The sequence below is a fragment of the Aythya marila genome (genome assembly GCF_965140915.1).
Source record: "Aythya marila genome assembly, chromosome: 4".
Lineage (NCBI taxonomy): Eukaryota > Metazoa > Chordata > Aves > Anseriformes > Anatidae > Aythya > Aythya marila.
In genome coordinates, this window is record NC_139045.1 from 23736757 (window position 1) to 23752216 (window position 15460).

At 32.6% G+C, this 15460-nt stretch overlaps 1 protein-coding gene across 2 annotated transcripts in view; it reads right to left on the reverse strand.

The window, feature by feature from the left end:
- Window positions 1–15460, reverse strand: part of WDR17 (WD repeat domain 17) — a 58659-nt gene that overhangs the window by 18431 nt on the left and 24768 nt on the right. For both annotated transcript variants that reach the window (XM_082759950.1, XM_082759949.1), the window contains exons 4-15: window positions 14983–15213; window positions 10766–11017; window positions 9977–10099; window positions 9439–9626; window positions 8090–8258; window positions 6186–6277; window positions 5012–5094; window positions 4218–4304; window positions 1617–1781; window positions 963–1165; window positions 705–854; window positions 486–616 (exon numbers count right to left, since the gene is read on the reverse strand). In XM_082759950.1, the coding sequence (XP_082616076.1) occupies window positions 486–616; window positions 705–854; window positions 963–1165; window positions 1617–1781; window positions 4218–4304; window positions 5012–5094; window positions 6186–6277; window positions 8090–8258; window positions 9439–9626; window positions 9977–10099; window positions 10766–11017; window positions 14983–15213 (1874 nt within the window). The remainder of the gene's footprint in view (window positions 1–485; window positions 617–704; window positions 855–962; window positions 1166–1616; window positions 1782–4217; window positions 4305–5011; window positions 5095–6185; window positions 6278–8089; window positions 8259–9438; window positions 9627–9976; window positions 10100–10765; window positions 11018–14982; window positions 15214–15460) is intronic.

A 15460-nucleotide genomic window follows, 5' to 3' on the forward strand; every position in this document is an offset into this window, starting at 1 on the left:
GATTTATAGGAAATGTTACTGTGCAGTGGAGCAAAATCACTAGACGGATACTGGGGCATGAGTGATCCACATCTCCCAACAGTTCAAGCACAGACACTCAGGTAGTTCAAACCTCATCCAGAATGGAGGTGTTCCTTTAATGGATTAAAATAAAAAAGTCCAATGTAGTTTCATAAAATGTATTTTTTTCATTTTCTTCCAAGGAAGATTCTAATTAAAGCAAACTATTCCTATGACAAATTAAGCTATCCCACCTATCTTCCTTTATGAAAGTTTGATGTTCACAAGTGACAATTCAGTCATGGATGCTTTTACAAGCAGAATTGTTAAGAGAGCTGATTTCTGTGTATTTTTGAACTTCCTTTAAGAGAGAAAATGGTAGAGGAGAAAGCAACTTTTGTTTTAGAGATTAACTTCAGAAGAGTGCGTAGAGAACACTGACAACCTTAACCTGACTGACATCCTTAAGTTTGTAGAATACTTACTGAAAAACATTCTGAAAACCATCTTAGTTTCTTTCCTCGAGGATTTCCTGTCAGTTTTTCCACTTCTTGCTTAATATCCCTGGAAACTTTACCACACAGCAAAGGAGGAGCACCAGATTCCACAGCACGATCTAACAAACACAAAGATTTAGACTTTTTTTTTCCTTAAGTATAGTAACATACAGAAAATTAAAAAAACTGTATATGCAATTTACTTACCTATATTACCAATAACCTCATCCCAACATCTATCTGCTAAGATATTTATTTGTATAGGATTTACAAGAGGTGTCAATGACCAGAGTCTCACAGTGGAGTCCCGAGAGCAAGAAGCCATAGTAAATGGACGACTAGGATGACATGTTAATCCTAGTAGAGAGAGCATTTAAAAATATAGTCAAATAATTAAGTTTATCTAAAAGCCAGTTTGATTAAAATTTATTTTAATACAGAAATAAAACATATTTAAAATATTACCATACACATCTGCACCATGATCATAAACTGTGTCCAAACACGTTCCATCTCTTGTGTCCCAGACTCGAATTGTATAGTCCCAACTGCCAGATATTAGAAGGTAAGGAATTTCAGGATTCCACATCAGTCCCCGTACTGGAGCTGTATGTCCACTAAGAATATTTATACAAGCATCCTGTGTATAATCCCATATTCGAACAGTACTGAAAAAGGATACAAAAGATTTATGTCCATTAAAAGATTTATGTCCACCTATCTGAAATAAGACTGTCTCCAGCCAGCATTTCAAACTTCAGAATATTTATTTCTAGGAATATTTATTTTCAAATAATTCCTCTTTCAAGACCAAAGCTTGCACCTGTATCTTTAAATGCAGAATAAGCATGTAGTATCATCCTTGCCTCACTCCTGTTGTTAACAAGCATCAGGCACTTTCTGCTCTTGGGAAAGCATTTGGAAAAATGCATTGATACAGCAGTTGTGACAAATTTAGATAATTATTCTGCTGCCAAAACACTGTGTTAAACTAACAGAAGAGCAACATTTAATTTGACCAAAACAGAGATTTGTACTATTATTCACAGAGTTTTTTAAGGTGCCAGAAACAGTGCAACTAAAGATCTTAAATTTTCCTAATAGTTCAGATATACACACCCATCATCAGAGCCACTGCAGAGGATTCCTTCTCTCAGAGGAGACCATCGTACATGAAACACCTTTGCAGTATGCCCTGTAAAAACTTTCAGTGGCTGATCAGAGCTGGTTGCCAAGTAATAAACACGAACATTTTTATCCTCACAACCAGTAGCTATCATATCTCTGCAAAATAAAACAGGAAAATCAGTCCCTGGAATCATGAAAAGTATTTTCAAGGGTTTTGAGTTTAGAAGTAAGTATGATGCATATTTTACAATTTACTTTTAAAGTATCTTATTTTGCTCCTACTTTATGATGTCACTACTGATAAGCGTATTTCAGATTAAATCAGGAAAAAAAAAGACAAAGACCAAGATCCATTAGTTACAATAGGGAATAGTATTTGCACTACAGTCTGACCAAGCATTTCTGAAAATAGTATACTCTATTCAGAACTCAGCACAGAAGTATTAGTAGATTGAACTACCGTATAACTGGTTTTGACAACAAATTCTCATGTTGGTATTAGCAATTATCTGCACAATATTGCAGTTGCCTCCTAAATATTCAGCTTAGCAGTCACTAAAAGGAAGCCAATCTAACGTCTCCCTTTCCTGCTATTGAATATCTGCTCTTTTCCATGCCTCGATGGCCAGCACGTGTAAGTCAGCTTTCAGCTACCAAATTCCCCTGCAATGCTTCTCCCTTAACACAAACTTGAGTTCAAATCCTGGTGTAAAAATTTATATTAAAAATTCAACACAAAATTGTCCGTACCTGCATGAAAACTAGACAGTCTGAAGACAATTATTTCTGTTGCTAGGATTAGTATTAGAAAAAAAAAAAAGCATTCCTATTATTAGATACACTGAAACCTCAGTTTGCTGCTTAATCTCTTGGATGACAAGTACAACTCAATTTTATAACTCAGAAATCATTTGACAACTGTATTCCTTGCATTTTCGTGTATTTATCTAAGAAAAGAAGTGTGTTCTTGTCACACTCAAATGACATATTCTAAATTAACTCTTAAACTTCTTGTAATCCTTTGGTTAGTCTATGCAATGACATCTGTATTTGTTTTTACATACAGTTTTTTATCACGTACTGCATGTTTTTATAATTTACTGAAATACACAGAGAAAAGCACAAGTAATGAAAAACATTGACCCTCACAGACTGTAACTATCTTAACACATAGCTTTCTACAATTCCCATGAAGTATGGGTGAGTGAAACAAGTAGTCGAGGAGGGTGAGTCCTAAAACAGATGTTTTTTTCCTCTTCTCTTTTGAAACTTTATAGACACTATCGGAACGAACTATGTATTAGGAAACTCACCAAGAAACAAGTTGACAAAACTGAAAATTCAGAAGAGATGTAGAGAACAGCATGACTACTTTGTCATCGGAAGTAATTGAAAAAATCACTAAACAAAAGCCAAATAGTAGAATGTGGAGTATTCTCAAACAATTCTTTGAAAAAATATTTAAATAAGCCTTATATTGATAGATTCAGTTTTTCAAATATTATTTTTTGTTACTCAGGAAGAATGCTGCAACGTATTTTCAGTGTTTCTTTTTATCAATTTATAAGATTACATAATGTACAAACATTTAAAATTATAGTGTGTTACTTCAAGTTACGTTTTGATTCATCTTCAGGGAGTTGATTTCAAATTAAGTATATAATGTAATAACTGAAGAGCTGTAATATGGCTCTTATTCAGCTACACACTTATCAACTATTGCCAAAGTGTAGAGGCATACTGGGTTCCTTCTGATGACATTATGTGTGGTATTATTAATATTATTAATAATATTAATGTGGAATTTATTACTTCGAAGAATTGCAACTTATCTAGACATAAATTTTCTTATAGCTACTTACGGATATTTATCACTATCAAAGTGTTCTCAGAATTGGACAACCAGCAATAATTAGACATGTATTAAAACCATATTAAATTTCTTACATTAAGCTTCAGTTCTGAGAAGGATCTAACAGCATATTTCTAATCTGTAATTCTGTTTAGTACAGGTTGCCAGAACTAGAAGTACTTATTTTGCATTGTTCTGTTTTTGGTAGAAATAAATATCACCTGAGGGACTGAAACTTACTGTCTCAGGCACAATATCATTGACATAATCACATTCATTTCAGGGTTGAAGTTGGTATCTCTTTGTAACATGCAGTGCCTTAGTGGATGTCCAGGGTGTTCAAAAGTAGCTTAAGAGATCCCCATGCCTTATTTCATTGCAGTTTATGTATCTCCCAAACCTTACAAAGTGGTTATCTCATACCTGTTCATATAGGTTTGCCATTATATGGAATTAAAACCAGAGATGTTTTCTTCCTGATAGTACAAAGATAACCTTTTTAGAAGTTAAATAGACTGTCTTACACAAAAAAATAGAATACCAGACAATGAACACTACTGGAAATGAACACTACTGGAAATGCAGAGCTACTACAGACATCCTACTGTGAAACAGAAACAATTTCTGTGCTCTAATATAACAGTAAGTATCATATTCTAAAATCAATAACTTTGTGTTACTTTATAGCATTAATCCAATTAAATACTACGTATCAATTATTAGGGTTAATTTTTACTCACTTGTTGTTTTGACTCCAATCACAGCCAAACACTGCAGCTGGATGTTTGTACTTGTGAAGAACCTTGCCATCAATGGTTCGAATAATACTGAAACCAATTACAACAGAATATTAGGAGGAAAAAAGCTACCATTCTGAGTAGGCTATCCAAAACTCAAGTTTGATTATACACAAATAAGCCAAATAGCAGTAAATTAAAAAACAAAACAAACAAACAAAAAAAGCAAAACAAAAAAAACAGCATACAGAAAGAATTTAAAGAATGTGGGCAGAAAAGGAAAAAAAAGGTTTGAAAATGTACTGAAAAAATATACACAACAATGTTCTTGCTTGACATTTGATCATTTTTGCAAATAAACTATTATCCTCCTCTAGTAATACAATCGTAACTTTTAGTTTGCTCTGCAATAGTGATTTCTAGTCCTTGAAATAACAAACTTTAAAAAAAACAACAAAACAAAACAATGAAGACAAGAGGGATAGCTTTTTGATAAGTGTCCTCTATGCCTACAGGTAAGAAACCTAGAAGAATATTCTTGGCTAAGTAGAAATCAGTAATCGGTTTCAGTATCAAAGTGAAACTACTCCTTTTGGATACAATTCCTTTATTTTTTCTTAAAATCATGAAAAATATAGCCTAACAATACAGGAGATTTATATACACCAAATTTTGGCCAGTGAGAACGGTTTTAAAATTAATCACCGATGGTGCTGCCAAAGTTCACTGACTTGAGATGTACATTTGGTGTTTTATTTTTTTTTAATTTATTTTTTTTTTCTTCCAGTAACACTCACCAAAATCCATCACCGCTGCAGGTTGCTATTCTTTTGGAATCTTTATGACTCCAGGCAATGCAGAAGATTCCATTCTTTCCATGCTTCAAAAAATGCAAAATACCTATCAATAAGAAATAATTCACCCCTTTTTCTCTTATCTATTGACTCATCTGCTTTATTTTGTTCTCCTATGGGTTTCAGCCCATTTCTCCCAGAAAACTGGGACTGAGGACAGAGGGACAGAGACAGTAAAACTGTCCTACTCTCCAGGAACCAAGAGACAAAGAATGAGCAACTCATATGAATCTGAAGCCTGAATAAAGGTTAGCTGCTTGTTCTAATAATGACATTAGTAGGAATGAATAATTGTGGTATGTGAAAACTTAACTGGGGTATGCATCAGGACCAGTGTTTGAGAACAGATGTTTAGTAGCACATGTTCCAATGTTCTACATGTTAAAACTTGAGAACTTCTAAATGTTTTTGTTGTTGTTGTTGTTGTTCATTTGCTTGCTTTATTTTATTAAAAAAGGTTTTTCTCCATATCGGTGTTCTTAAAGAGCAGCCCTTTCCTCCAATGCAGATATTGCCACAGTTAACTATGTCTGTCTAACATAATATTAGAATATATATACTGAGAATATACAAAATAGTACAGAATACTACATTATTAAATAGCTCTTTATGCCACTAACTAGTTATGGTACCACTTCAGGACTTGTAAAAGCCTGCATATATTACAGGTAATACAAGGCAAGATTGTAAATAAACCATACTGCCTAGTGTGCTGCAAAATGCAGCTTCTTGGTCTAGACTTCAGGGAATTAAATTTTTTTGGGGGGGCTTACATTTTAAAATATGGAACGTCAATTCACCATTTTATGCTTTGACGTTTGTATGTCCATACACATTTAAGAAAAAATTGTCTTTGCTTTTCCTATGTATCGCTACAGAAACAATTTTAAAATAATGGAGACCTTCTGGTGCTTCACCATTCTCAGGTCACAAATCTACTCCTAGGAAGTAAGAAAAACTTCACCTGCCTCAGAGATAAACTGGCACCCATATCAATCTTTCTACACATTTTTGTTATATCGTCTTTTAAGAACACGTGACAGATCATCATTTATTGGCACTAGAAGGAATGACTAACTTATATGCAATAGACAAAAGAGAAGCAGGCTCATCATACCTCACTGAATCGGGTTATCACTTTGCCTCTTGGGACATCCCAGATGAAGCCACCATTTCTGGATGTTGCACCTGCTATGCAGTTCAGATCTCCTTTAAAAAAAGACACTTATAAGCTCTCATAAAAAAAAAATATTAAGTCATCAATGCACATAAACAGCAGTTTTTCCATGCTTTAAGGCCAGCATTTGATATTAAGTCGCAAATAACAGTTTCAGCAAAAGCCTGACCTATGTTTCTGCATTCCTATCTTGAAAAAAGGGCAAACCAGAAGTTGAATAGTTGCAAAAATATTGTCAATGCCTGCTGAAAGCTTTGCAACTAAGGTGACAAAAAAGTCATGTCCATTATGCATACGACTGAAACTGAAAAACATATACAGTCTCAATATTTCAAGTTTGAAGTAAAGCATTTGCTTTTAAAGTTCCATATATACTAAAGACAAATCAGGGAGAATGCTACAGGTCACATAACTTGGGCCTAATCCAACAGCCACTGGCTCTTCCCCACCCCAGTGATCATCTATCTAGCTGTAATTTTGCTAAACAACCCTGTGACACAGGTAAGTTTCCACTGTTGTTTTATACTGTACTTCATATACTTATACTGTACTTCAGAGGCAAAAAAGGCAATCCATACAGGAGGAGTCTAGAAAGTTGTTTAGAACATACATACATAAGAGATTCAGATAGGAGAAAGTTAGGGGAAAAAAAAAAAAAAAAGAGGTATCACCATGTTTAAAGGTCTTATGAGACCAAATCCAAATGGTGGCATGCATTGGATTGTATTTTAGGAATGAAGAAATATGATGGTACAAGGTGGAGAGGAAATTGCTGGGAGTATGGGATGTGAAAGAAACAAGAAAAGTTTTGTCTGGAGTGGGCAAAAATGAAGTGTAAGGAGAACAAGTTAAGAGCAAAAGTTTAAGGACATACTTTCAATTGGCTTAAGTTTACTTTTTTAATAATTTAGAATACAAAAACACCCCCATTCTTCCCCTCACCATCATGAACAAACTATTCTCTTAATGCAAGATACTGAATTTAAACTGAATTTAAATTTTGGAACAAAATAACAAAAAAGATGTAAAAACATATGTAATATTGTCATAATTTCCATGTAGCACAAAAAATTATCTGTGAAGAGGAACATGGTGTAAGATTTTTTTTAAGTGTCTTCTCATTTCACTTATACAGACAACATTAAGCTTCCCACTAGAATCATAGGAGAGCAAAGCACTGAGCTGAATTAAGAATTAAAAAAGCAAACAACTGTATCTGCTGTCCAAATAATTAAATCACAAGAAAGCTTTCTTATCATCAACTACTGACATCAGTAACTTTATCAGAAATGTACTTTCAGGTTCATCTAAATGGATTGCAAAACAGTTCTAACAAGAAAATTTCCTACCAACTTCAGTGGCTTCTCTAAGGAAGAGTAGACACTTTGTGGAAAAGCTACTCCCTATCCCAAAAATAATAATGAAAAAAAAATAGAAAAGTAAAAGTGGAGCTCTTCAGTGATTAGAATACTACCTGAAGAAGGATGAGATTGAACTGAACACATATATTCCACTTTTTCAGCATAAAATAGAATTTAAATTCCTTTAATCATTTGCCTACTGTGCATAGGAAGCCTCATCATCTCTGTAATGCAGTGCTAGAAAAACTTTGCAGAGCTTTGTTCCTCTAGTCTCAGTATGAAAGGCAGAGATCAGTCCTTATAATGGTGAGCTTCAACGAGTTCTGAAGCACTAGTTTTTACAAGTTTTACAGATATTACTTCAGTTATGTTTATAAACTTTTAAGACAACCTCCTACCTAAAACTAATACTTTTATAACACAAATTGCTGCAAGTCAATGCTAATTCAAAGAACATTTAGACTTAAAGTAAAATATTCTTACCTGGAGCCCAAGAAATGGAATAAATAACCCCCTCATTACCAGGAGATGTGTAAACTGCTGTTAAAGTATTTATATCCCAAACTTTTATTGTGCCATCAAATGAAGCTGTAGCAAGAAGATCAGGGTTATCAGGTTTGAATTTGCAATCAAAGATGGTCTCAACATGTCCCTTAAATGAAACAAATATTGAATCCATTTTTATTACTTTTTTTTTTTCTTCCAGAAGTCCAACTCTAGAACAAACTCTAAAATAAACCATATTATAATCTATATGTTATGGCTAATCAGTCAAAATTAAAAGACATAAAATAGCTTGGACTATAACACTCCTTCCCTTCATAGATCTTTATTAAAAACAGAAACATTCTGCCTTAAAACAACAAGGTGATGGAATGCCAGGGATGCATTAGCATTGCCCGTTGAAAATGAGTTGCTAAGAATATCACTAAAAAAAAACACTAGACAAAAACAAGAAAAAATAAATTGTAAAACAGAAATAATTTTGTTCTTCAGGTATAAACTGACTGAAATAATAAAGCTCTGTATTTTGATTATATTTGAAAAAAATGTACTAGTATTAGGGCAAATTTTCTGTATTCTAAAACAGACTGTTCTATTGAAATTTAAACTTCAATCATTCAGAAGTTTTGCATCTCAACTGCTTGTTTTCTCAGACATGGTCCTCGTTAAACTTGACATACGCATGAAAAATAGATAATATAAAAAATGTTAAGCCTCAGGTTCTTTACAGAAAAAATCTATTAAAAATTAACATGGAACACTAACCTCTATTCAAACACCTACTGGAGTACACCTGAAAATTACTGGCATTTTTCAGTGCAAAGGGAGTAGGGAAAGAGGAAAAGAGAGAAATCGTCAAAAATAACCAACAGACCAGTGAAGATGCTTACCTAATATGTGATAAATTCAGTTTTGAATTTCTGCTTTAAAAAAAAAAATAATTTGGTCTTTGTCATTTTAAACTGAGGGACCTCACCACTTGAGTGGCTTTTATTTTTTCTCAGATTTGACTAGAACCTTAATTCTGGATTATAGAAAGCCATTTAGGTAATATTTCAGTGGAGATGATGAAATTAAACTAAAATTTTAGCTAAAAGAAATAAAACAAAAGCAAAACAACCACCACCACCATAACACCCTTAAATCTTTACTGGCTAACAACAAATTTAGTCTCTTTTTTAATGATAAAACTTGTTTGAGATTCCTATAAAAACTTTATTCCTTTTTTTTTCCTGTTTGTTTTCTGCTGTTAAAAAAAAAAAAAAAAGAAAAAAAAAGAAAAGCTATATAAGCAAAATTGTCATTCCAAAGACAGAGATAAGACATACCAAATCTCTAAGGAAATCCCACTTTCTGGCTCCCATGTCATAAAGGCCCACACCACCATCCATGAAACAACAGACAGCATGACCAGGAGGAAGAGAAAATGCTTGGTTTGGGGTTAAAGTTGGCGGAGGAACAGCTTCACTTGTCGAGGATGTATGATGATTTTTAGTTGGAGATGGTGATAAAAATGCTTAAGAAAAAATAGAAACATAAGATTATTTTTTTAATTTTCCATTTAGCAATAAATAATAATTATATAGAGGAAATTGCTTTGTATTACAAAGAGATTTAAAAAGGAAAAATAAATGGACAATTGCTGTACAAAGCCTGGCCTACTAAAGAAGGACATTATAAAGAGTTTGATCCTTTACACATTCATTTGTCCCACCCATCAGCACCAGAGAGCAAGCACTTTGCTTAATTAAGAACTAGAGAGCCAAGAAAAGTTTTCAGAGACCATCTTGGGTATACCAAGATTCACAAAAATATTTTCTTAACTTACTTCTAACTGTAATGAATAACAATCAAATGTAAACTTACACTTTTTCTTTGGAGGAGAACTTAGTACATGCAAACCATGGAAACCCGTTTTCTTCAATTTAAAATTATCTATAGGTGTTGTACGTGAAACATTCCAAATACGTAACACACCAACTTGAGAATCTGTGGTTAAAAAAGAACAATTTATTTTTTTAATTTTTTAATGTATACAGTCTGTTTAAGAAAAAAAAAAAAAAAAAAAGACAATGAATTAAACTTAGAATCCTAAAAATATTTATAGGCAGGCACAGTTGTCTCCGTGGTAATTTCACTATTAACAATAGCAATTAGTAACATTAGTTAATTAAAATTCAGCTGATAAACTCTATGGAAACTCTCTCTTTATAAAAATAATCTCATAGTTTCATTTTCCTTATTTATTGGTTCTCCTACCTTGAAACTATACTACCTTGAAACTACAGTATAGAAAAGAAGCAGGAAAAAGGAAAAAAAAAATCCTTCTGGAAATAGAGAAAGAAAAGCAGAAGAACAAGAATTGGCACCCTTCAGTGCCAATTCAGTTCATTCCTATTCCATAAAAAAACTCTAATGATATTGCTTAAGTGTGCATAAGGAAAACATTATTTAGCATAAATACTTTGATATCACTTTTTTGTACCCCACAAATAGAAAATATGTAAAAACTGCTTATTGTCATTTCATGTTCTTTTCCATACATCTTTTTCTTTGTACAACACATGTATACTTTAATTTGTAGAAATGTTAAGAAACAGAAGACTCAGTGCTATATTCACTACTTTTCCATAAATCAGGAAAGAAAAGGCTTACCTCCAGTTATAAACATTCCTGGTGCACTAGAAACCCAGGCTAAACACTGAACAGATGCTGCTGCACTGGGAAAATTAAACGTTGTGATACAGGACAAAGATTCAGAATCAACTAGTCGTATGCCATTGTGTAAATTAGCAACAAGAAGGTAGTCAGTTGACAAAGGGTCCCACTCCAGCGCTGTAACAGGATCCTCTTCATCTGTTCCTTCAAGAGACTCTGGTCTTAAGACATGTTTCTGATTTTTAGAGCCTTTAAGAGTATGAGAATACAGTTATTTCAAAATGAAATCAAATATATCCTTGAGATATTTACAAGGATTGCAAATCTAATTTTTGTTTCTCCCTGAAATTGTTAGCAGCTTGCTTTACTGTCTGTACCAGTGAAATCAACGAAGCTGGCACTGCAATATTTGACTTAAAGTAGTCCTAGCTCCATCAGATAAGACTTTTGTTTTTTTAATACAGCAGAAGATAGAAACAACTTTCAGATTTATCAACAGAATTTTATACTAAAGAAAAATATGTTAAATATACATTGTCCAAATAATTTCCATGAGCAAAGAGGTATGCAGCACAGTTGAAGATGTGAGCTATTTTAGTATAAGCAAATATGCATAACAGGCGTATTACATTTGCACAACAGCAAAAATATGCAAAAGAAAAGCAATGTGAAAAAGAAAAAAATAGTAGCAAAGTAATGTTTACAAACAATTGCTTTCAAATTTTTTGGTTCTCCAAAACTACCTGTGCAATTATGAAGCATTCATACATTTTAAAGCCAGAACAAGCCATTAGATATCGAATTTGACACCTGCATAACAGATAACCTTGTATTAAGAAAAAAATCCACTATTTTGCACCACTTTTCTAGAAATAATTAATTTACATCTTCAACTATTCAGTTTTAAATTTACTTTTCAATTTTAATAACAAAAAATATAATTAATCATATTTTGATAAATGCCAAGGCCTGACTGTATTAGTTAATGATTGACGTAGGGATATGGTTTAGTGGCAGATTTGGCTAGATTAAACAGTTGGACTTGATAGTTTTGGAGGTCTTTTCCAACTTAAGTAATACTATGATTTTGTGTAGAACAAAGCCTATCCCAACTAGAACCAAAAAAGAAACAATGTTGATCACTGTGGAACATTCTTAATATTAAAATAACTATTATTTTCTAATAAAAATTCTGTTATTGTACATTGTATCTGGCATTAACTTTATCCATCATTTATCAGAAATTGAGCAAATGAATTAAGATTTTACAACTAACAGCTGCATAAACTGATTCCTCCATTCCACTTATGTTTTTATACAAGAAAACTGCTAAGGTGTAGTCATCTCTTCTCAAGCATCAGGAATAAAAGCTCATGGGAACCCCTAACTGTTAAATTTTATCTTCTATTAAAAGAAAGCAATTGTACTGTGAATCATGTGATTGAGTCACAGGTGATTTAAGTAAGCTGTACTTAATTCTGAGAACAAATGAAAGGTAATCTAGTATAGAACACCTGGTTCTAAATGACTGCACTGTATTTCTTTAAATAGGTTACTAATCTTAAATCCTTGCCTGTATTTTCTTCACACTAAATGTTCTGCTACAAAAATGGATAATCTGGAATTAATTAAAAGAAAGTATAACTACAAGAGAAAGACGTAAGTAGTGTAGTCTGCTAATTATTCAGCAGTGACTCAAACAGAAAGACTGGATTCTTCAACAAGTCAACACACTGCACTCTCAAACACTTAACAGGAAGCTGTGGATGTTCAGGTTCTCTCTAGAGAGTGTTTTGTAGAATCAGTAAGTGTCCACAATAAGTGTATTTTACTTATTCTGCAAAAGGACTGGACCCTTTAAAAGAATGGAAAAGGAACTTTTTTTTTTAAATTGATTTTTAAGTAAGTCCTGGTCCAACAAGCCATTGTACACATTTTACAGTAGGTACATGAGGGCTGAACTTTAAGCTCAGAATGCAAAATATTAGCTTACTAGCCTGTACTGGATACTGCCAACTCCCTGCCCATCTCTTTTTTATTTTTATTTTTTAATAAAAATATAAACACAAAGGACCTATATTTAATCTACTGACATCCCTTTGTTCGAAGTACTGTTATTTTTTAGAAGCCACCAGTTACAAACATCTGATCAATAATGACTATAAACTGTAAACTAGAAAACCAAGGTTGATAAAATTAGTTAGCTTACATAAGCCTACATTTTCAATTATATCCAAATGTTAAGACATCCTAGTAGTTCATGAAGGTGCAATTACATTTAAAGAACTAGTCATTCATGAAGATGTAACCACAGTAAGGGTACTCATTGGAAAAAGAAACTAGGACTTGCCTGTGTACTTTCATAATCATTATGATTGCTCAAATGTCATTGTCCTAATTTCAGGAATATAATCCTTTGAAATACTCAATTTTCTTACTGCATGCAAGATTGGGCTTTGAATGGCAGCAATATGGTATTTCAGTTAGTGCGTGGTCTTGAATACATCTGAATTTGTCAAACTAATTCATCCCACATAGTAAAACTTGCTACTTAGCTCTGACAATTAATTTGTAAGTGGACCTCTGCAGATCCATGATTATTTGTTACTAAAAAAAACAAATAAAAATCCTGTTTGACTAAATTATCTTACATCCAATTCATTAAAAGAAGTATGTTCGGAATTAAAAAAAACAACACACACAATAGAATCCAACAGAAAATGCATTAATTTCCTTGAAAAATTTTGTAAAAGTAAAATTTTAAATAATTTAAAAACAAAAAATTGAGAAGTTCATTTTCAAGTGTCAATTGCAGTTCCAAATAATTTAAGAAGTAACCTGCATTATTTATATCCAGGAATTTCAGTGGAAAAGTTCTGAAAAAAAAAATCACTCAATTGCATATAAATTTACAATTTGTTGGAAACCAATAATTTTATATAGATTAAAAACAGAAAACCACTGTTATTTATTTTTATTTTTAAATGATCTTAGAAAATATTTATAATATTACAATAATAACGAAATAAAAAAATACTCTAAATAGATACAAGCAAAATTTTTGTCTACCCCCCACCCCCCCTCAGTATGAACAATTTTCAATTAAAAAAATAATGGAACTTGTACTGTGGTACATACAGAACTGCCATTGATGCCAGCTTTTTAGCCAATGTTCTATTTGCATGACAAAAATTCTGACATTTTAAATCCTTTTGCTATTAATGCTATTTTCATATTGAAATAATTCTAGGCAAACTATTCATGAAAACTCTGTTTGATACATATTTAGAGGTGATATTAAAACAGATTTTAATTTCCCTATGCTAGTACTAAGTCAGCCAGCATTGCTGAAGCAAGGGAATTTATTTTCTGTGACATCCTTAGTGACAACTTATTACAGTGAACTGAAGGGGAACAAATTTTCAATGGCTGTTGGAATATAACATTGTGTAAAATGAATGATTTATTTAAAGAACTATTTTTTCTCAAAGTTGAAAAATCATGTTTCAGTGGAGGAAAAAGAAATAGACAGAAAAGAAAAAAAAAATCTAAATAGTCCATCTCATATTGTTATGTGTCTTCACAGAAAACTGTTTATGAAAGAGTGCCGAATTTTAACTTGAAAGGACAGGTCCTTATTCAGCAAAACACTTTTTTTTAATTAGTCTAGTATTCTGCTAATGAAGTATGCATACACATGCTCTGTGCATTACAAACATAAGGAGAAAAACTCTTGCCCAAGTAGTCTCTTTGAGAAGAGAATCCTAAACTCTCTAACACAAATTCTGACACACTGTTATTCATTAAATGAAATGAAAAAGTCAGCAGACTCTAGAATATGAAGCAGGGGGCTCTAGAACAAACAGAATCAAAGTAAGAGACTAGTGAAAAATTCAAGTCTGTCTATTTGGATTAACAAACTTACTGGGAAATACAGAAAATTCAGTAGAAAATTGTGGCTGTTATCATTCCCCAGAAAAAGTTTGTTAGACTTATCAAAAGGGGGAAGCGAGAAAGAAAATGCTCTGCACACTTCAACTAAACAAATATATTTCTGTGATATAGAAGGAAGAGAAATACTATGAATTAAGAACAAGTTTTATGTATGTGCCTATATTTCTAAAACCTAAATGAAAAAAAATCAGAATTACATGCAAAGAGGCAACAGACAATAATAAAAATATATACATATATATTCCAGTATCAGTTTTTACCTGGTTGAAAAATAGACAGACTTCCATCAGTATGTCCAAAGACTACTTTTCCTTTTTTCTTCGGATGCCATCTAAATAGACAGATATCTGACAAGAAACTATGTGCATCTCTATGTACAGTTACTCCACTGTCAGGTCCTGAGATAGTCCAAATGTACAAGGGACCTCTGTGGGACACAAATGCAACTGCATCACCTGCATTCCAGCACCAACTAAGTGACGCAGGAATTCCTGAAACACACAGGTAAACCTTGTTAGAACTAGAATAGGAAATTCAGTATATTACTGTTGGGCCCAGTATCAGCAACTGTCTTGACAAGCTGTAGAAACAATTATTCTTCTACATAAAAACTATTAGACTGAAATTTAAACAATATAAAAGTAATCTACAAGTATCCATATGCAGAAAGCAGAAATATTTCTCAAATTATTTTAATACTACTTTGATCGGCTGTATTTCATGATACTTACATTTGAT